This window comes from Poecilia reticulata, linkage group LG6, assembly GCF_000633615.1.
Source record: "Poecilia reticulata strain Guanapo linkage group LG6, Guppy_female_1.0+MT, whole genome shotgun sequence".
In the NCBI taxonomy this organism is placed as follows: Eukaryota; Metazoa; Chordata; class Actinopteri; order Cyprinodontiformes; family Poeciliidae; genus Poecilia; species Poecilia reticulata.
In genome coordinates, this window is record NC_024336.1 from 1,813,440 (window position 1) to 1,827,884 (window position 14,445).

Below are 14,445 nucleotides of genomic sequence, written 5' to 3' on the forward strand. Positions count from 1 at the left end.
TGGTCCATATATAAGGCGCACCGGATTATAAGGCACACTGTCGGCTTTTGAGGAAATTGAAGGTTTTTAGGTGCGCCTTATAGTGCGGAAAATACAGTAACTGAAACGCAGGGCTAGGTTCTGATTCTGATTTATAAACAACACATGCTCAGAACATYTCAGGAGAACCCCCATTCAGAAATTTGACCTGTCTCTTAAAGTTTTATTTCTCACTGGATCCACCTTTTGTTCCGGCACCTTTTTTTTTTAAGATGGTGACCTTGGTATGACCTTCAACAAAAGTATACAGTAAAAACACAAAAAATTATTTACATATATTATTGGTGCACCAATAAATTGGGCCAGATTTCCTTGATTTTGGGTGATCAACAATCTGACATGTATAACGGCTTATGCTCTGATATTTTCTACCTACAGAAAGGTCTGAACATCAGTCTACTGTGACAGAAGTTTGACTGACAAACCTGACCTAAAAGTCACATCTGGACATGTTGAGTTAACAATAGCCACCCCACTGTTAGCAACTTAGTGAGTTTGTTGCTCTATTTACTATTTAGACAAAAAAATTACAGTATTGGTCAAAATTGAAGTTGGCAGTTTAAGTGTTTTAAAATAATTGATCAACCAGAAAACTGCAATCGGAGCGCCTCAAGTAGTATATATAAAATATGTAGAATTAGRTGGTTATAAGATGTCGGGTAGGTTTGCTATGGAAAGCTTTGTGTTTGTGCACGTCGGCTTGTTCCAYCCACATGCCATTTTCCAGTTTTTGTCTTCTTTTCTTGTTTTGCCTGCATCATTAGCTCTTTTTCATCTTTTTATTCTCATCCACCTGTCCTCCCTTCTTTCTCTGTCGCTGCTCTGGCCCAGGTCATATACGAACTCTGTGGTGTAAGTTCCATCCGTCACGTGTCCCTGCTTGTTTTTGTCTTAGAAGTTGCCTCATAGCGCCCGCAAGGCTAGTTACAACCCTGTTTAGTCCATCATGGAGCTGTCATTATTCAGAAATGTCTGCAAATGTCCACACAGGCCGTCCAGGAGCGAGATAATCAGATCAAGATGCTGAGCGAGCAGGTGGAGCAGTACACAGGAGAGATGGAAAAGCACGCTCAGCTCATAGAGGAGCTGAAGATGTCCACAAACAAAGACAGAGGTGTGTGGGTCTGTGTTTAAACTGACCAATCAAATGTCTCGTTTTAGTTGTTGGCTTCAAGACTTCAGTTAGAAACAAAAATGTTATTCATGAGATTTTTATGTTACGAGATAAAAGAATTATAGTCAAAAAGTTGCTGCTTGAAAAGTATTGTTTTTTTTAGCTTGTGGACAAAAATATTCATAAAAAGCATTTTTACTTTCTATTAGGAATGACAGTGATAGATGTGATAAGTTACAGGCCACTAGTTTGGTTTCACGGTTCGCCACGCCAGTTTAGCCTTGCCGCTCTGATTGGTGTTCTTGTCAYGCTAAGTTAGCTGCCTTCAGCTGAGAGATTTCTAAATGTTTAAAAAACCAGATGTTTCCTTCAGAAAGCGGTACGGACCAAAACACAGCTGACAAGGCAGAATGTGGGTCAAAACCCTCATCGGCTGGGAGAGGGGCGGAGGCAAATGGATGCTAATGCTCCTGTGCTTGTAGAGTCTATATGTTGGAACTATTAGCAAAAATATGAACTTTACAAAGTGAAAACATCACTCACAAACCTGATAATACTTCCATTGCCAAATGGTAAAAGAAATTTGCCTTATAAAGGTGATTGTTAGTGTAATAAAAAAAATAAAGTGAAGTGCAGGCTTTTACTAAATGGAAGTGTACAGTTGTAGTTTGGTCACTGGCATAAATGTCATTTTAACTTTTGACATCTGAGGATTTGTTTGAACTGACATGGTTATAAAATATTCAGTTTATTTAAAAACCAAAACTATGTGAACGAGTTGGATTTACCTACAGATTTTCTCTAATCTCCACAGGCTTGCAAACATTMACACTAATCTCYGGATTGATTGTACTTAATGTTCCAGCTTATGAACATATAGCTAGTGACCATATATTGAATGCAACGTTTAGTTTTTGTTGTGTTTTTTTGCCGGCATAAAAAAGATTTGCCTGATAGAATTTATTGAATTTGCTGCTACCYATGATAAGAAAGTCATCATGGGGAGCAGTGAAGAGTAAAGGTGAAGATTAAAGGATGAGGATTGCGGCTATACAAAAGTTGGAAAGTTTTTCTGAACACAAACAGTTTCCAGGACTATGAGGTTAAGCAAAYTGTACATAAATTAAGTCCAGGACTTTTAACACATTAACTTTGATTTATTGATTGCAAAGATTTTAATGCATTAAACATTTTAACAYGGGAATCCTTGATTTCATGCTTTTCTTGTATGTCGCTAAATCTTATGCCGAAAAGCAACATCCACAAACAACAACGATGGACAATGAGGCCTCTTCTCTTAGTCCACTGTGGGTTAATTTTTCCATCAAAATATGGTCTGGTTGGACAGTGGAAAGGACTATTGTAGTGTGCTAAAAGGAGTTAGCTTTAGTGAAGCTATTCAAGCCTAAAATGGCATCTTAATGCTAAACATGTTGCAACACCACAGACGTCTCCAACGCTAATGTTAGCACCCAGAGTCCACATTTCTAAAGAAAACACTTGAAAACTGAATGGATATAACACCACTTTGCACCTTCCTGATGGTTGAAAAGCCTAAATATCAGATTAAAAACATTAATATCTTTGCTGTTGAGCTGATATGTCTATTTATTCAAGAATTTAGCAGCAGAAAGGTATTTTGGAAATGAAAATGTTGCCTAATTAGTTGACTAATTTCAACTAACTAATTACAAACCAACCCTTCSAACCCCATTAAKGGACAAGGGTGCAAGAAAATGGATGGATGGATGGATAATTACAAACCCTACAATTAACAATTAATTAAAATTTTTAAATTGAGTTCCATCACTAGTTTATAAATATTATTGTAGAAGCATTCCAATCTGAAAAGGGAACAGTTAAAAACATCTTTAAAAGCCGCAATTCTAACAATSAGACTTCTGATGGGCTTATGTGAACTTATTACTAACTTGGATTTTTAACAGTGTTTGACTGGTAAATGTAATTTAATAACATATTTCTGCATCAGGTGCTCCTTCGACGTTACAGCAGAGGAAGATGGAGGAGCTGCAGTCTAAACTGAAAGCAGCGGAGGCCAGAGCGATAGAAGCAGAGCGGGCCTTCAGGCAGGCAGAATCGCATGCTGAGGAAAAAGACAAAGCCTTTATTGAGGCGTCAAATCGCCTGAGCCAGTACGAGTCTGTAAGTCCACAAATACCTTTTTTTTGTTCCTGCCTTTGTTTTTGGCCTCAGCTTCCGAGACTTGTTTTTATCCAAATCAAATTAACTGACTCCTAATTTTTTAGAAATAAGGCCTGTGATTTTTCTTTTTCACCATCCTTTAAATAGGGATGTTAAAATGCCTATGTGACTGTGGCGTGATTAACATGCTTTTTGAGTCCACAAGCGTACTGTTTGGGGGTTTTTTTCACCAAAGCTAATCTCACCCTGACTCCCAGCCCCTGTCTCTCCTCCCCCCCAAAACAGAAGGAAATAAACAAAAGTGAGACAAGATGAGCTTTTTTTTTTTTTTTTTTTGACGGACAACAAATCACAGTGCTGTTTCTGTACGGCAGGGCACTTACGGCTTGGAAGCAGCCATTGCCGAGATCAAAGAGTGTAACAATCAAATTAGAATGAGAGATCGTGAGGCAGAGGCCATGACCAAAGAGRTCAACCAGCTCGAGCTGAGAATCAATGACCTCATGGATGAAAACGAGGAGTTCCGGGAAAAACTGGGTCAGAGTTTTTAAAAACACTACTGTTTTCTATCTGTTTAGACRACGCTGGCTCATGTGAGGCGGGGAAATTTCTAACAGTTCTTTCTTTGGTGGGATTTTCCGGTTGCGAGCAGGTCTGGAGCCGAAGCAGGAAGTGGATCTGACAGAATTCAGGCGCGCCAGGGACCTCAGGCAGCGCCAGTACAGAGCCGAAAACCAAGTTCTTGCCAAAGAGGTAAGGCTGCGTTCAAAGGAGATTAGACTGTTRCTGTTAGAAGTGCTGGAGTGGCCTCATGTYAACACGCTGCTTAATTTCTTTTCAGATTGAGCGACTGGAAGAAGAGCGGCTGGAACTGAAGAAACAAATCAGGCGCTTGGTGAAAGAAAAAGGTGAAAGGCCTGATTTAAATAGTCCAAAGCATTTCCTACTAGGCCTGTCGCAATAAATCAATTAATTGCGTGATAAATTAAAACCAGCGCAATAATTTCCATTTGCACAATTTGTTACTTTCTCTTTTCTCTCTCTTTCTACCAAAAACTGGATGACAAAAATCTTCAGTTGGGTTGGTCTGAACCAGCCCCTTTTATTTGAAGGACAGTTCTGCTTACAAAGACTTCATACTTAATTTAGACAWATTTTTTGTACATTTTTTTGTAAAGTGCAAAAAATATATAATTTGAGADGAAATCTAAGCAAAGTTGTTTTTGTTTTTAGAGTTGAGATACTGCATTACAAAATTAAATAAGATTTCAAGAGATAATCTGAAACTAAAATATCAATCTCATCACAGTAGAATCGATTCGATTACAGATTTGGTATCGGTATTATCAATATTTTGGATCGATCAATATGTATTAGTTCATTAAATTGATTGCCATTTGTTAACTTCAGTGCTTTTGAGAACCAGCAACAGGCTATAAAATAAGTCTAAAAGTAGYTTTGGCCTCATTTTGAAAAAATGTGCTCCCTTTTATCACTTTTCTTTTGGGATACAGARCTCCAAAACACAAGAAAATACACAGAATAAAACGTGATTCTGCACTGTTTTCACATTAACATTCCATACGCCGTGCAGCATCCCCTTGAACTCTTTCATATCTTGTCATATTACAACCACAAGCTTCAATAAACTTTTATTGGAATTTCATGTGGTAGAACACAAAGGTCATGCATAACTGCAACATGGAAAGGAAAGTATGGATGGTTGTTTGACGAGTTTWAAAAAAATATATATGAAAGTTTGATGTCCGTGGTGGTGATGTGGACATTTTATGGCAACTTTCAGTTCATAGGAAGCTGCAGCTGAATCCTGTGTGGGAAGGTTACGAGTTCTGAGTAAAATCAGAAAACACAAAACTTAATCTCTAGGAAAAACAGGAAAAGTGAAGATGCAGTCATCTAATCTTGAGAAGAAGTTTGCTACAACTGCTTAAAATTTTCATTTTGACTCTTAAACCACTTAACATTTGTTCCTGGTGATCAGCTGTGCCTGCTGGAGTCCCACAGTCAAGTCTGCAGCTGGAGGAAGATGTCTGGTCCAGCAGAAAAGAAGAGGCACAAGRAAGAATCTACACTGATGACGAGATAAGACAAAAGGTAAAATCCATTACTTTTTTTTTCCTATAGCAAAATATGTCTGGTTAAAAAATAGATTTGTTCACTTATGTTCATATTTCAGCGCCTAATCATTCAGAAGTWCGTTCTCAGCTCCCACCTGAATCAGTTCTTGCTTTTTTGTCATTTGTCGTCCAAAGTTAATCCGCCTCGCATTAGTAGAATGCCTGGAATCTGTTTTTTTGTCTCTACATAAATGACAGAATTACTAGAACATTTGCTCTCTGTGTAAAACAGGGTATAGTTAGGATTATTATTTGGAGATCACAACTTCAAAGAGGATGTGTTTAAAAACCTGATGATGTGTAAGTAGTGTGAGCATTTATTGCATCATTTATCGTGATAAATTGCTTTTCACAATAAAAGATTTTTTGATTTATCGTTCCAATTAATTATATTTAAATTATTATTTTCCCCAGAGAACTGTTGGGATTGTTGCATTTACTGTTTTCTCTGTCATTTCTTCATCAATAATGCMGATAAATATCAGCAAATTTGAAAGTATGAGTTAATGGAGCTACTGTGTGCAGCTTAGTTATATGAACTACACTTGTTATGTGACTGTTGTCCTGAAAAARGAGCATTACACACTAATTCAAGAGCAGCCTTTGTGCTTCATGCGGTCATAGTCACAGTTACCGAAAAACAAGTAATAAATCATTTTCACCGTCACTTTTATCTCAATAATACCACAAAATATTGTGRTACAATTTTAAGTTTATCCAGGCTTTTATTCAGAAGCTCTCAAACTTATAGAAGAGGTTAAAGTGAGGGAAACACCATAAATATGTTTCACTTCATCTATTTCTCTAACGTTAACTTTACATTGCAGAATAAATACCTAGAGAAAGAACTGAGCAGCAAGAAGAGGGAGCTCGAACTTCACAAGTCCGATTTTCAGGCTCAACGTGAGTTTGAGATTTTCTCAGAGAAAGGACACTGTTGAACTGAATTAGTAAAAAGCATATTGACTGTCACAGAGGGCCATTTGTTTGCTTTTGTCCATGTGTGTCACGGTGTGTCAATCTACAGTGGCAGACTTGTCCAAAGCAAAGAGAGACTTAGAGGCTACGCTGAAAGATGTTCTGCAGGCCATGAAGACGAGTCAACAGACCARTTCTGATTCTGTCACTGCCGGCAGTATGAAAAGCTTGTCTAATGTGAGTATCTAAAAAGGTTGAGATACAATTCTTTATTTCATATTTTGTCCTCTTACAGCTATACAACTATGTCTGTTATATCCTCACCTTCCAAAATGTCTGTTTTTTTGGKTTTTTTGCCAAAACTGATTTTGTCCAAAAAACAAATCACCACCTCAAAAGATGTTTTAAGCAAAAATAAAAAATCATCATTTTTAGCAAGAAAAAGACCATTATTTTAATGAAGGAGGCAATATTGAAATTTAATGTGCTGAAAATAGCAACTAAGTTGCTAAGCTAACAACAGTTAGGTTAACAATAGCCACCCCACTGTTGTAAGCTTACTGACTTTGTTGCTATTTTCAGACAACAAAAAGAAGATATTTTTCCAAAATCAGCAGGTTTGGATTTTTTAAATTATTATTATTATTATTATTGAATACCAAGGAAGCACATTTTACAAAAGTGAATTTTTAACGATGATGTTGGCAATTGGTCAGAAAACTGCAATGGGTGGTCCCGTATTGGGCTCAGTTGGTTTCAATTATGTCCGATATAAAAAAATATATATTATTTGAAATGTGACAAAGAATCAACAAAAGAGAAGAAAGCCAAATTGTGAGGCAAAATCTTTAGTGAGGCACGGCAGAGGAGGATACTGGAATGACGCTGCAGCGTCAGACATGTGCAGCAGGAATTATCACAAGTAGATCAGATAGAAGCCACATTGCTGACAGATGTTGGAAATAATATTTTAAAATGTGCCCTTCCTTTGAAGTTCATGGATTWTCATTTCTTGTAAATATAAATCTAATGATTATAGATGTGTTATTCTGAGGAACATTTAACACTTGAAGTGAATGAAAATGATTTTTAATGACTTGTTCTTCTTCCAGCGAGCGTGAACTGATTTACAACTGCAAATTTTCTGGCCAATTTGAATTTATTTAGTATTGTCTCTAATCCAACAGAGCCAAAATTTATACATACAGGCTTGTGTGTCGCTAATGGCTCTAGGATGTCTTTTGACTTGAGAAGGCCTATCAATATCTGCTGAGTGATCATAACTGGCTGCAGCTGGAGGTTTCTCTTTGTCATCWTAAAACTCCGGTTACAGGGTTTTTCATCACATTTGTCACAGACATTAACCAGGGCTGATGTTATTTAGCCAGTTTTTAACCTTTTTTATTATTAGAACTCAAAATCTCATCATCATATCAGTAAAAATGTCTCTACCAATCATTCCTTTAGCCTCCCACTTTCACCGAATTCTTGTCCTGAACTGTACAGGACAGAGGAAGTGTAGCTAAATCATTTGTCAGCACAAAAGCATCCCCTGGTTTTACCAACCCTTTATTCTTATTTTTTAAATCAATATGAAATGTTTGCTAATCATTTGCATCYCGAACTAGCGGATTTCTGATCGGCACTAGCAGCCTAGCATGAGTTAAATACAGTGCACGTAAACCTCTCAACTGATGACAGTTGAGAGGTAAATACCCACTTGAGAGGTAAATACCCAAGGTAAATGAGAATTCAGTTAGAAATCAGAGATTCAGTGTAAAGTAGTGGACCTACTTAAAAACARTGATGAATGCACTGCAAAAATACAATATTTTACCAAATGTTTTTTAGTTWAATTATCTTAAAACGCTTGCAATAAGGCAAAACAAACTCACAAGTAACTTTTCAGTGAGATGTAGGAACTAAATAATTTCCTAAAATGTATGAAAAAGTACTACTGGCACTGGCAGATTATTTCACATTTTCCCATGTTATAAGTGAGAGAATCTGCCAGGGTTCTGTTAACTTAAAACAAGCTCCAATATCTTGCTGAAAACTTCCTTGTAGTTTTATTTTATTTCAAGTGTTCTAGGATATTTGCTCTTGAAACTAGACCAAAAACACTTGGTAAGTGGGACAAAAAAAGAGTGAAGTGATGTGCTCTATCTTTCTGGTTTTAGTCAGGTCACAAGCAGCATTCTGGATCAGCTGCAGCTAAGGATTGATTTCTTAGGCAGATCTGTAAAGACTCTGTTGCAGTAATCAATGAGACTAAACTTATCTATGAGTTTCTCTAGACTTTGCTAAGGCACTAGATATCCCTTTAACCGTAATGTTCTTCAGGTGATAGAAGGCTGACTTTGAAACTGTCTTTACGTGACTCTGGAGGTTCAGATCAGAGTCCATCATAACACACATATTTCGGACATAATTGCTAGTTTCTAGCTGTAGTTACTGAAGCTGTATGCTGACTCCTGATCGTTCCGCGTTAGATCAAGGAATAATAACTTGAGCTCTGTCTTGGACGCAGCATTCTGAAAAGTTTTTCCCTGTACGTACATTTTTYCTYGTACGTAGTTGTACCCCCACTACATAAAATATACCTGTTCGGAGAACAATCGATGATCGAAGCCCATTGGTCACAAAGCTATGGCTGACTAGCTGTGCTTTCAATACAAATATGTGCTAATGTTTGTCAATATTCTGCTGATGTAAAAAAAAACAGAATCTTGCAACTKCAGTGTTTTCATTAAATAAGAAATGAAATTATAATCACACATGAATAAGCTTGTTCACGCAAATAAGTCATTTAAAATTATTGCAGTGATAGATGTAAGCAGTTACATGAGCTATGTTCATATTCAGCCATGGGTCTAGCACTCATCATCTGTGTTTTGGGGAAACTGCAGTCAGCTATTTTACAGAGGAGCTATGAATTCAACACACTAGTCAATGTCACAACTTTTTAGTAAACTGTGTGAAGCTGTGAGAGCTCTAGTGGAGCCAACAGGACATTGTCTGGAAAAAAAMCCCMAARSMAAWCMWYMAMCYYCMAWYMMYTYCYKKTKKYSKYYTTTTKKYMWTTTYSSCMRKWRKWAMMWYCSRSYKKYSSKYSSSKKRMYYSKKSMAWKSMAAAAAAAWKKYYYCMWTKSMRKTTTKSMAAAWWMMWYYKKTTYYWWKSSRMYKRAAAAMCMAMTYSKYCYTKKKSMAAAAMMWTTTWWYMAAAAAAWRWTRTTTTKTTTTTTTTTCAAAATGTGCATGTTTCCATTGAGCTAATTTGTTTTTGTAATTTCAATTTGCACAATTCTATGGCTGATTGAAATGCAGTAGTGAAGACTTTCTAGTTATCCAGTAACACAAATACTCACTGCCCCCCAGAGTGCATTATTTAAAAGAATATCAGGTCAGCACACACATTGGTCAAGAGGTAGACCAAAATGTCCACAGTGTTGTAAAACTTTTACTGCATGGTGGTGGTGGTTGGTAAAACTAGACCACGATTTACTTGACCTTCTTGTCCGTGATGCGTGTTTTCAAACGTCTGACTGGAACSGCTGCAGCTAGTGTTTTTGTGCTGCATTTTAACTGTTCTCTCTTTTTATCTCTCTCTCTCTCCGTCTCGCCTCAGGCTTTAGATGTGAGCAGSCTAGGTGGGCAACCCCAGGCTGACCTCAACTCTCAAATCCATCAGCTGGTGGGCCGAAACGAAGAGCTGAGGCAGGAACTGAAATCGGCTCGCGAGGAGGCGAGCAGCAGCTTCAGTGACCTTGTCAGAGCCAAAGAGAAGGTACGACGAGGTGAAAAAACACCGGAGCCCACAGGAATGTTTTTATTTTACCATTTTTATAGCCAAGAATGTCACTCTTTGGTTTTCGGCTGTTGCCAACATGTGCTGGTTTTCTTTCACTTAACAAGAGAAAGGAGGTAAACAAACCCGTGTTTTGGCATTTTGTTTATATTCGGTTTAAAAGTTCTAAAATGTGAAAGTCTGCAGCAAATAAACTTTTAATGAAGAACATGTGCCAGAAAACMCAGCTTCCAAAATGTTTGCGAGATTCTTGTGCTTGAAAGATAGAAGAAATGTCGGGTATGAAACCGTTTTTTTTGTATGTTTGTTTGTTGGTTGTGTGTTTTTTGTTTTTTCCTGCCATCGTCGTTGATCCGTGAAGTTGTTAGTTGTCAGGTGGTTTCCTGTCTTTTGTGGACTAAAGGTCGTGAAGTTGTTAGTTGTCAGGTGGTTTCCTGTCTTTTGTGGACTAAAGGTTTGGGATGCTCGGGAATGCTTCTGTTTTTCTCTAGAACTTCCAGAGGATCCCACAGAGATACATTAAACAACAAATTTGGGTGAATGTTTTAAACGAAAGGGGTTATGTTGAAAAGCTTGACCGATGGGTTGTGTTTTGACGCCTTTGTCTGTCAGGTGAGCCATCTCCAAAATGAGCTGGAGCTGCTCAGGAAGTCAGGCAGCGGTGGAGTCCTCCCACGACCTCTGACCCTCCCCGAAGGCCTGGGCCCCAGCAGCACCGAGGTCATTAGCTCCTTGAACGAGTATGCTGTTCGACTGCTTCAGGTCCAACCTAGTTTCTTCTCAGATCTTGCACTTCAATAATTGCAACTAAACTGAGAGTCCGTTTAAAAAAATCCTCGTCTATTCTTGTTTAGGAGCTGAAAAACAGGGAGGAAAAAAGCAAGAAACTTTTAGAAACCCTGGAAGAATACAAAGAGAAGTTTTCTGTCATAAGCCATCAACAGGGACTCCTCTATAAGGAATATTTAAGGTGGGCAAACTTGACTAATTTAGAAGTCAAACTGTTGTAATGAGCTGGTGATGATATCGTTGTTCTGTTTGTTAGTGAAAAGGCAGAGTGGCAAAAAGAGAAGGAGACATTCACAGACACTAAGAACAAGCTGGATGAGCAAAAGCAGGTGGATGATGTGAAAATTCAACAGTTCAACGTAAGTCACACAAATAAATTGCTGGAACATGAATAGGAATGTAATTTCCTATTTATTTTCTTTTTGTTGTAGTACACMTAAAAAGGACAATATCATTCAAYTTAAAGTCAAATTGAATAGCTGAATAAACATTTTTTAAACAAAAACRACATCTTAAAGAGGTTGTGAGCTACGGAGTCAAACCAGAGATCAATAATGTATCAAGACAAAAACAAAATTATTACAAATGTGACATCTTTAGCATCTCGTGTTAGCATTTAGCATGATTAGCACGATTAGCAATGCTACAGCTACTTTTACCTGACCTGTGGACTTCCTAAAGACTCCAACATCTCCTAATCCATTTTGTTCTGTTTTATAAAGAATTGCCCCATTGCTGGAAGACTTTCAGCTACTTGGGATTGGCTTATGTCTTGCTGTCTCTTTATATGGCAGCTTGATTAAATAGTTGAGAATACAGTTTCCTTTTAAATTACTTCTATGCTTTCTCTAACTTTATTTTATAACACCTCACTGATGTCGAAAAACAGTTAGCATCCTTCTGTAGCAACTCTCACTTCAAGGAGACTTCCATTTAAAATTGGTCAGTTCCATTTTCCAACCGATCAATCAGTGCGWCTTCGRTTTTTTGTTTTATTTTTGTTTGTTTGATTCATGTAGGCTTTTATTTATTATTCGACGTTATTAAGAACATGCAGTAATGAACTACCACTSAGAAAATCTTAATAGATTTCCTTTCACCTACGCTAACTTACATACATACGTACGTACGTACGTCCATCAGGGAGAACACGCTCATCCCCCAAGACTTACTGCACWGCTTGGATTGCACAGATTTCAACATGCGCTGCAACCGAATCTCCGTGTTTGTCAGAACAAAAAAAAGAAGTGTGTAAGAAAACRAGCAACGGCACCCRCGAGCGAAGAAAAAGGTAGAACCGTGATATTAATCTCGCGTGTTTTTTGTCCATCAGGAGCTGCTGGACACACTTCACAGAGACCCCGAGGAAATCAGGAGGCAGCTGAGTGAGGCGTTCCGCAAGCTGACTGTGCTGAGGGTCAACGAGAAGAAACTGACACGCCGCTACTCCACTCTCCTGGAACGGGAGCAGCTGCTCTGCAAGGAAAACGGCAAGCTGAGGGACGAGAGCAGTCGCATGCAGGCCTCTGTCCTCCAGAGGATGGGCTACCTGCAGAGGTACAAGGTATGCATGTCCTGGTTCACCTGTTTCACTGTCAAATGGGGGCAAATCAGCTGGAAAATATTCAACGCTCACGGTAAAAACGCAAGTACAAGAGGAATTCTGATACTTGGTTCAGCATTTTCTGCGTCCTCCTTAATTTTGTTTCCCGTCGAGGAAGAGAATATCTTTGCCAAATTTCTCATTCTGCATCTTATCAAAAAGCTTTTCCTTTTTAGTTTATGTTTGCAGGAAGGATTCGGTTGCCCTCCTCCGCCCTGAACCGCACCATAAATCTTACATTCGATCCAACAGAGGAGACATGTTTTCCTCGAAGACAGCGTCTGGAGGTTGCTTTAGCTCGTCGTGCTGGAACGCTCGTTTGATCCTCCTGATAGCCNACAGAAACAAGCATAAAAATCAAAACATCTACAATAGTGATAGTAATATTAATGATAAAATAATAGTCAGTGTAAAGTAACCTGCAAATTCTTTGGTGGGGGGTGGTGAGGAACCTGGATAAGGGCTAGGGGGGCGCTGGCCCAAAAAAGGTTGAGAAACACTGGTCTAGTCAAAGTCAAGACTTAAATCTCACCAAGAATCTGTAGCAAAATTCAAAAACGGAGGAAAAATAGATGGTTTTAATCCAATCTGGTTGAGCTAGRTCCATTTTGCAAAGAAGTATGGACCTCCATAAAATACATATAACTAATTCACTCTATTTAATAAATGCATACAAAGTGACACAATCATATGTCACTCAGTATGCATTTTTAAACATGATTTTTTTTTACAATGACATTTTATTATTCGATTTTATCGTGTAAAAAGTCTAATTATCAATKAATCAAATATTGACATAATCACCATCTAATTTAGTAATTGATTCATTGTTAAGTGGAGTATACAGAATTTAAAAAAAAGGCCATCTGCTGGAAGGACTACATATTCAAAGTGGCGATTAAGCCAAAAYTGCATGAATGCAGTAAAAAAACAAAACAAATTCTTTGTCTGTAAATATGTTCTACACAGAACTCAAGTGGCAGTTTTTGCTTCACTTGCTTCAAATCTGTAAAAAAAAAAAAAATCTCCTTTTAAGGACCTTTTGATATCCAACTATTAATCAGTTAATCCACAAAATAATCACCAGATCAGCCCTTCACACTGTAACCATCTGAAGTCAAGCTGAAAGGCCTGAGTTTTCCACGTTAATATTAGAAGTATTTTTTTTTGTTGCAGATGTATCTTTTTCTACAAATGACCAAGTGTAGGCAATAAAATATTTAGTTTCTTATTTTAAAAAATGAACTATTTGCTTACCTCCCTCTTTRGATGTTTTTCTGATATTGTATAACAATTCTTAAGAGGTAAATCTTTAACAGAATGTGTCATTTAAAGAAAAAAGTCTGTTTAATTATCAKAATAATTGATCACTAAAATAATTATTATAGCCTAAACTTAAATATTTAACTGGACATTTATTGGAATATTCATTTATGTCATTGTACATTCACAATTAATTATCTTATGATRTAGTTTGTAACTTTTCTGGCCCTCCATAAACCATAGGGGGGATCACACCATGATGAATTTGAAAATCATCCTTTGATCCCCAAATGAGTGTCTCGCGACCTGCTAGGGGGTCCCGACACCCCATTTTGGGAACCCCTGGATTAGAGTACATGTCCCAAGTTTACTTTCAGCTAAACTTTCCAGTTGTGTGCTACGTTATGTTGGCTTGTCCCAAAATAACATTATGAAAAACTTTTGCACTTGTGGTTGAAACATGACCAAATATTGGCAGGACGTAAAGAATTGTATGGATAAGGTACTGGGGGTGAATATTCCACATTTGACGATCTGTATATGGGAAGAGGGATGGAAAGGTTCACAAGAGCAGGCGATAGATATATGTATAGGATTATGTTGATAGCAA

The 14,445-nt window shown here is 37.7% G+C and overlaps 1 protein-coding gene across 1 annotated transcript in view; it reads left to right on the plus strand.

Moving 5' to 3' along the window:
• The window catches only part of cep290 (centrosomal protein 290), a 77,781-nt gene that overhangs the window by 19,929 nt on the left and 43,407 nt on the right, over window positions 1-14,445 (plus strand). The window contains 14 exon segments of the mRNA XM_017305142.1: window positions 871-891; window positions 1,030-1,153; window positions 3,144-3,316; window positions 3,691-3,853; window positions 3,969-4,069; window positions 4,158-4,224; window positions 5,319-5,431; window positions 6,282-6,357; window positions 6,482-6,609; window positions 10,001-10,159; window positions 10,793-10,942; window positions 11,035-11,150; window positions 11,226-11,328; window positions 12,303-12,533. Coding sequence (XP_017160631.1) covers window positions 871-891; window positions 1,030-1,153; window positions 3,144-3,316; window positions 3,691-3,853; window positions 3,969-4,069; window positions 4,158-4,224; window positions 5,319-5,431; window positions 6,282-6,357; window positions 6,482-6,609; window positions 10,001-10,159; window positions 10,793-10,942; window positions 11,035-11,150; window positions 11,226-11,328; window positions 12,303-12,533 — 1,725 coding nt within the window.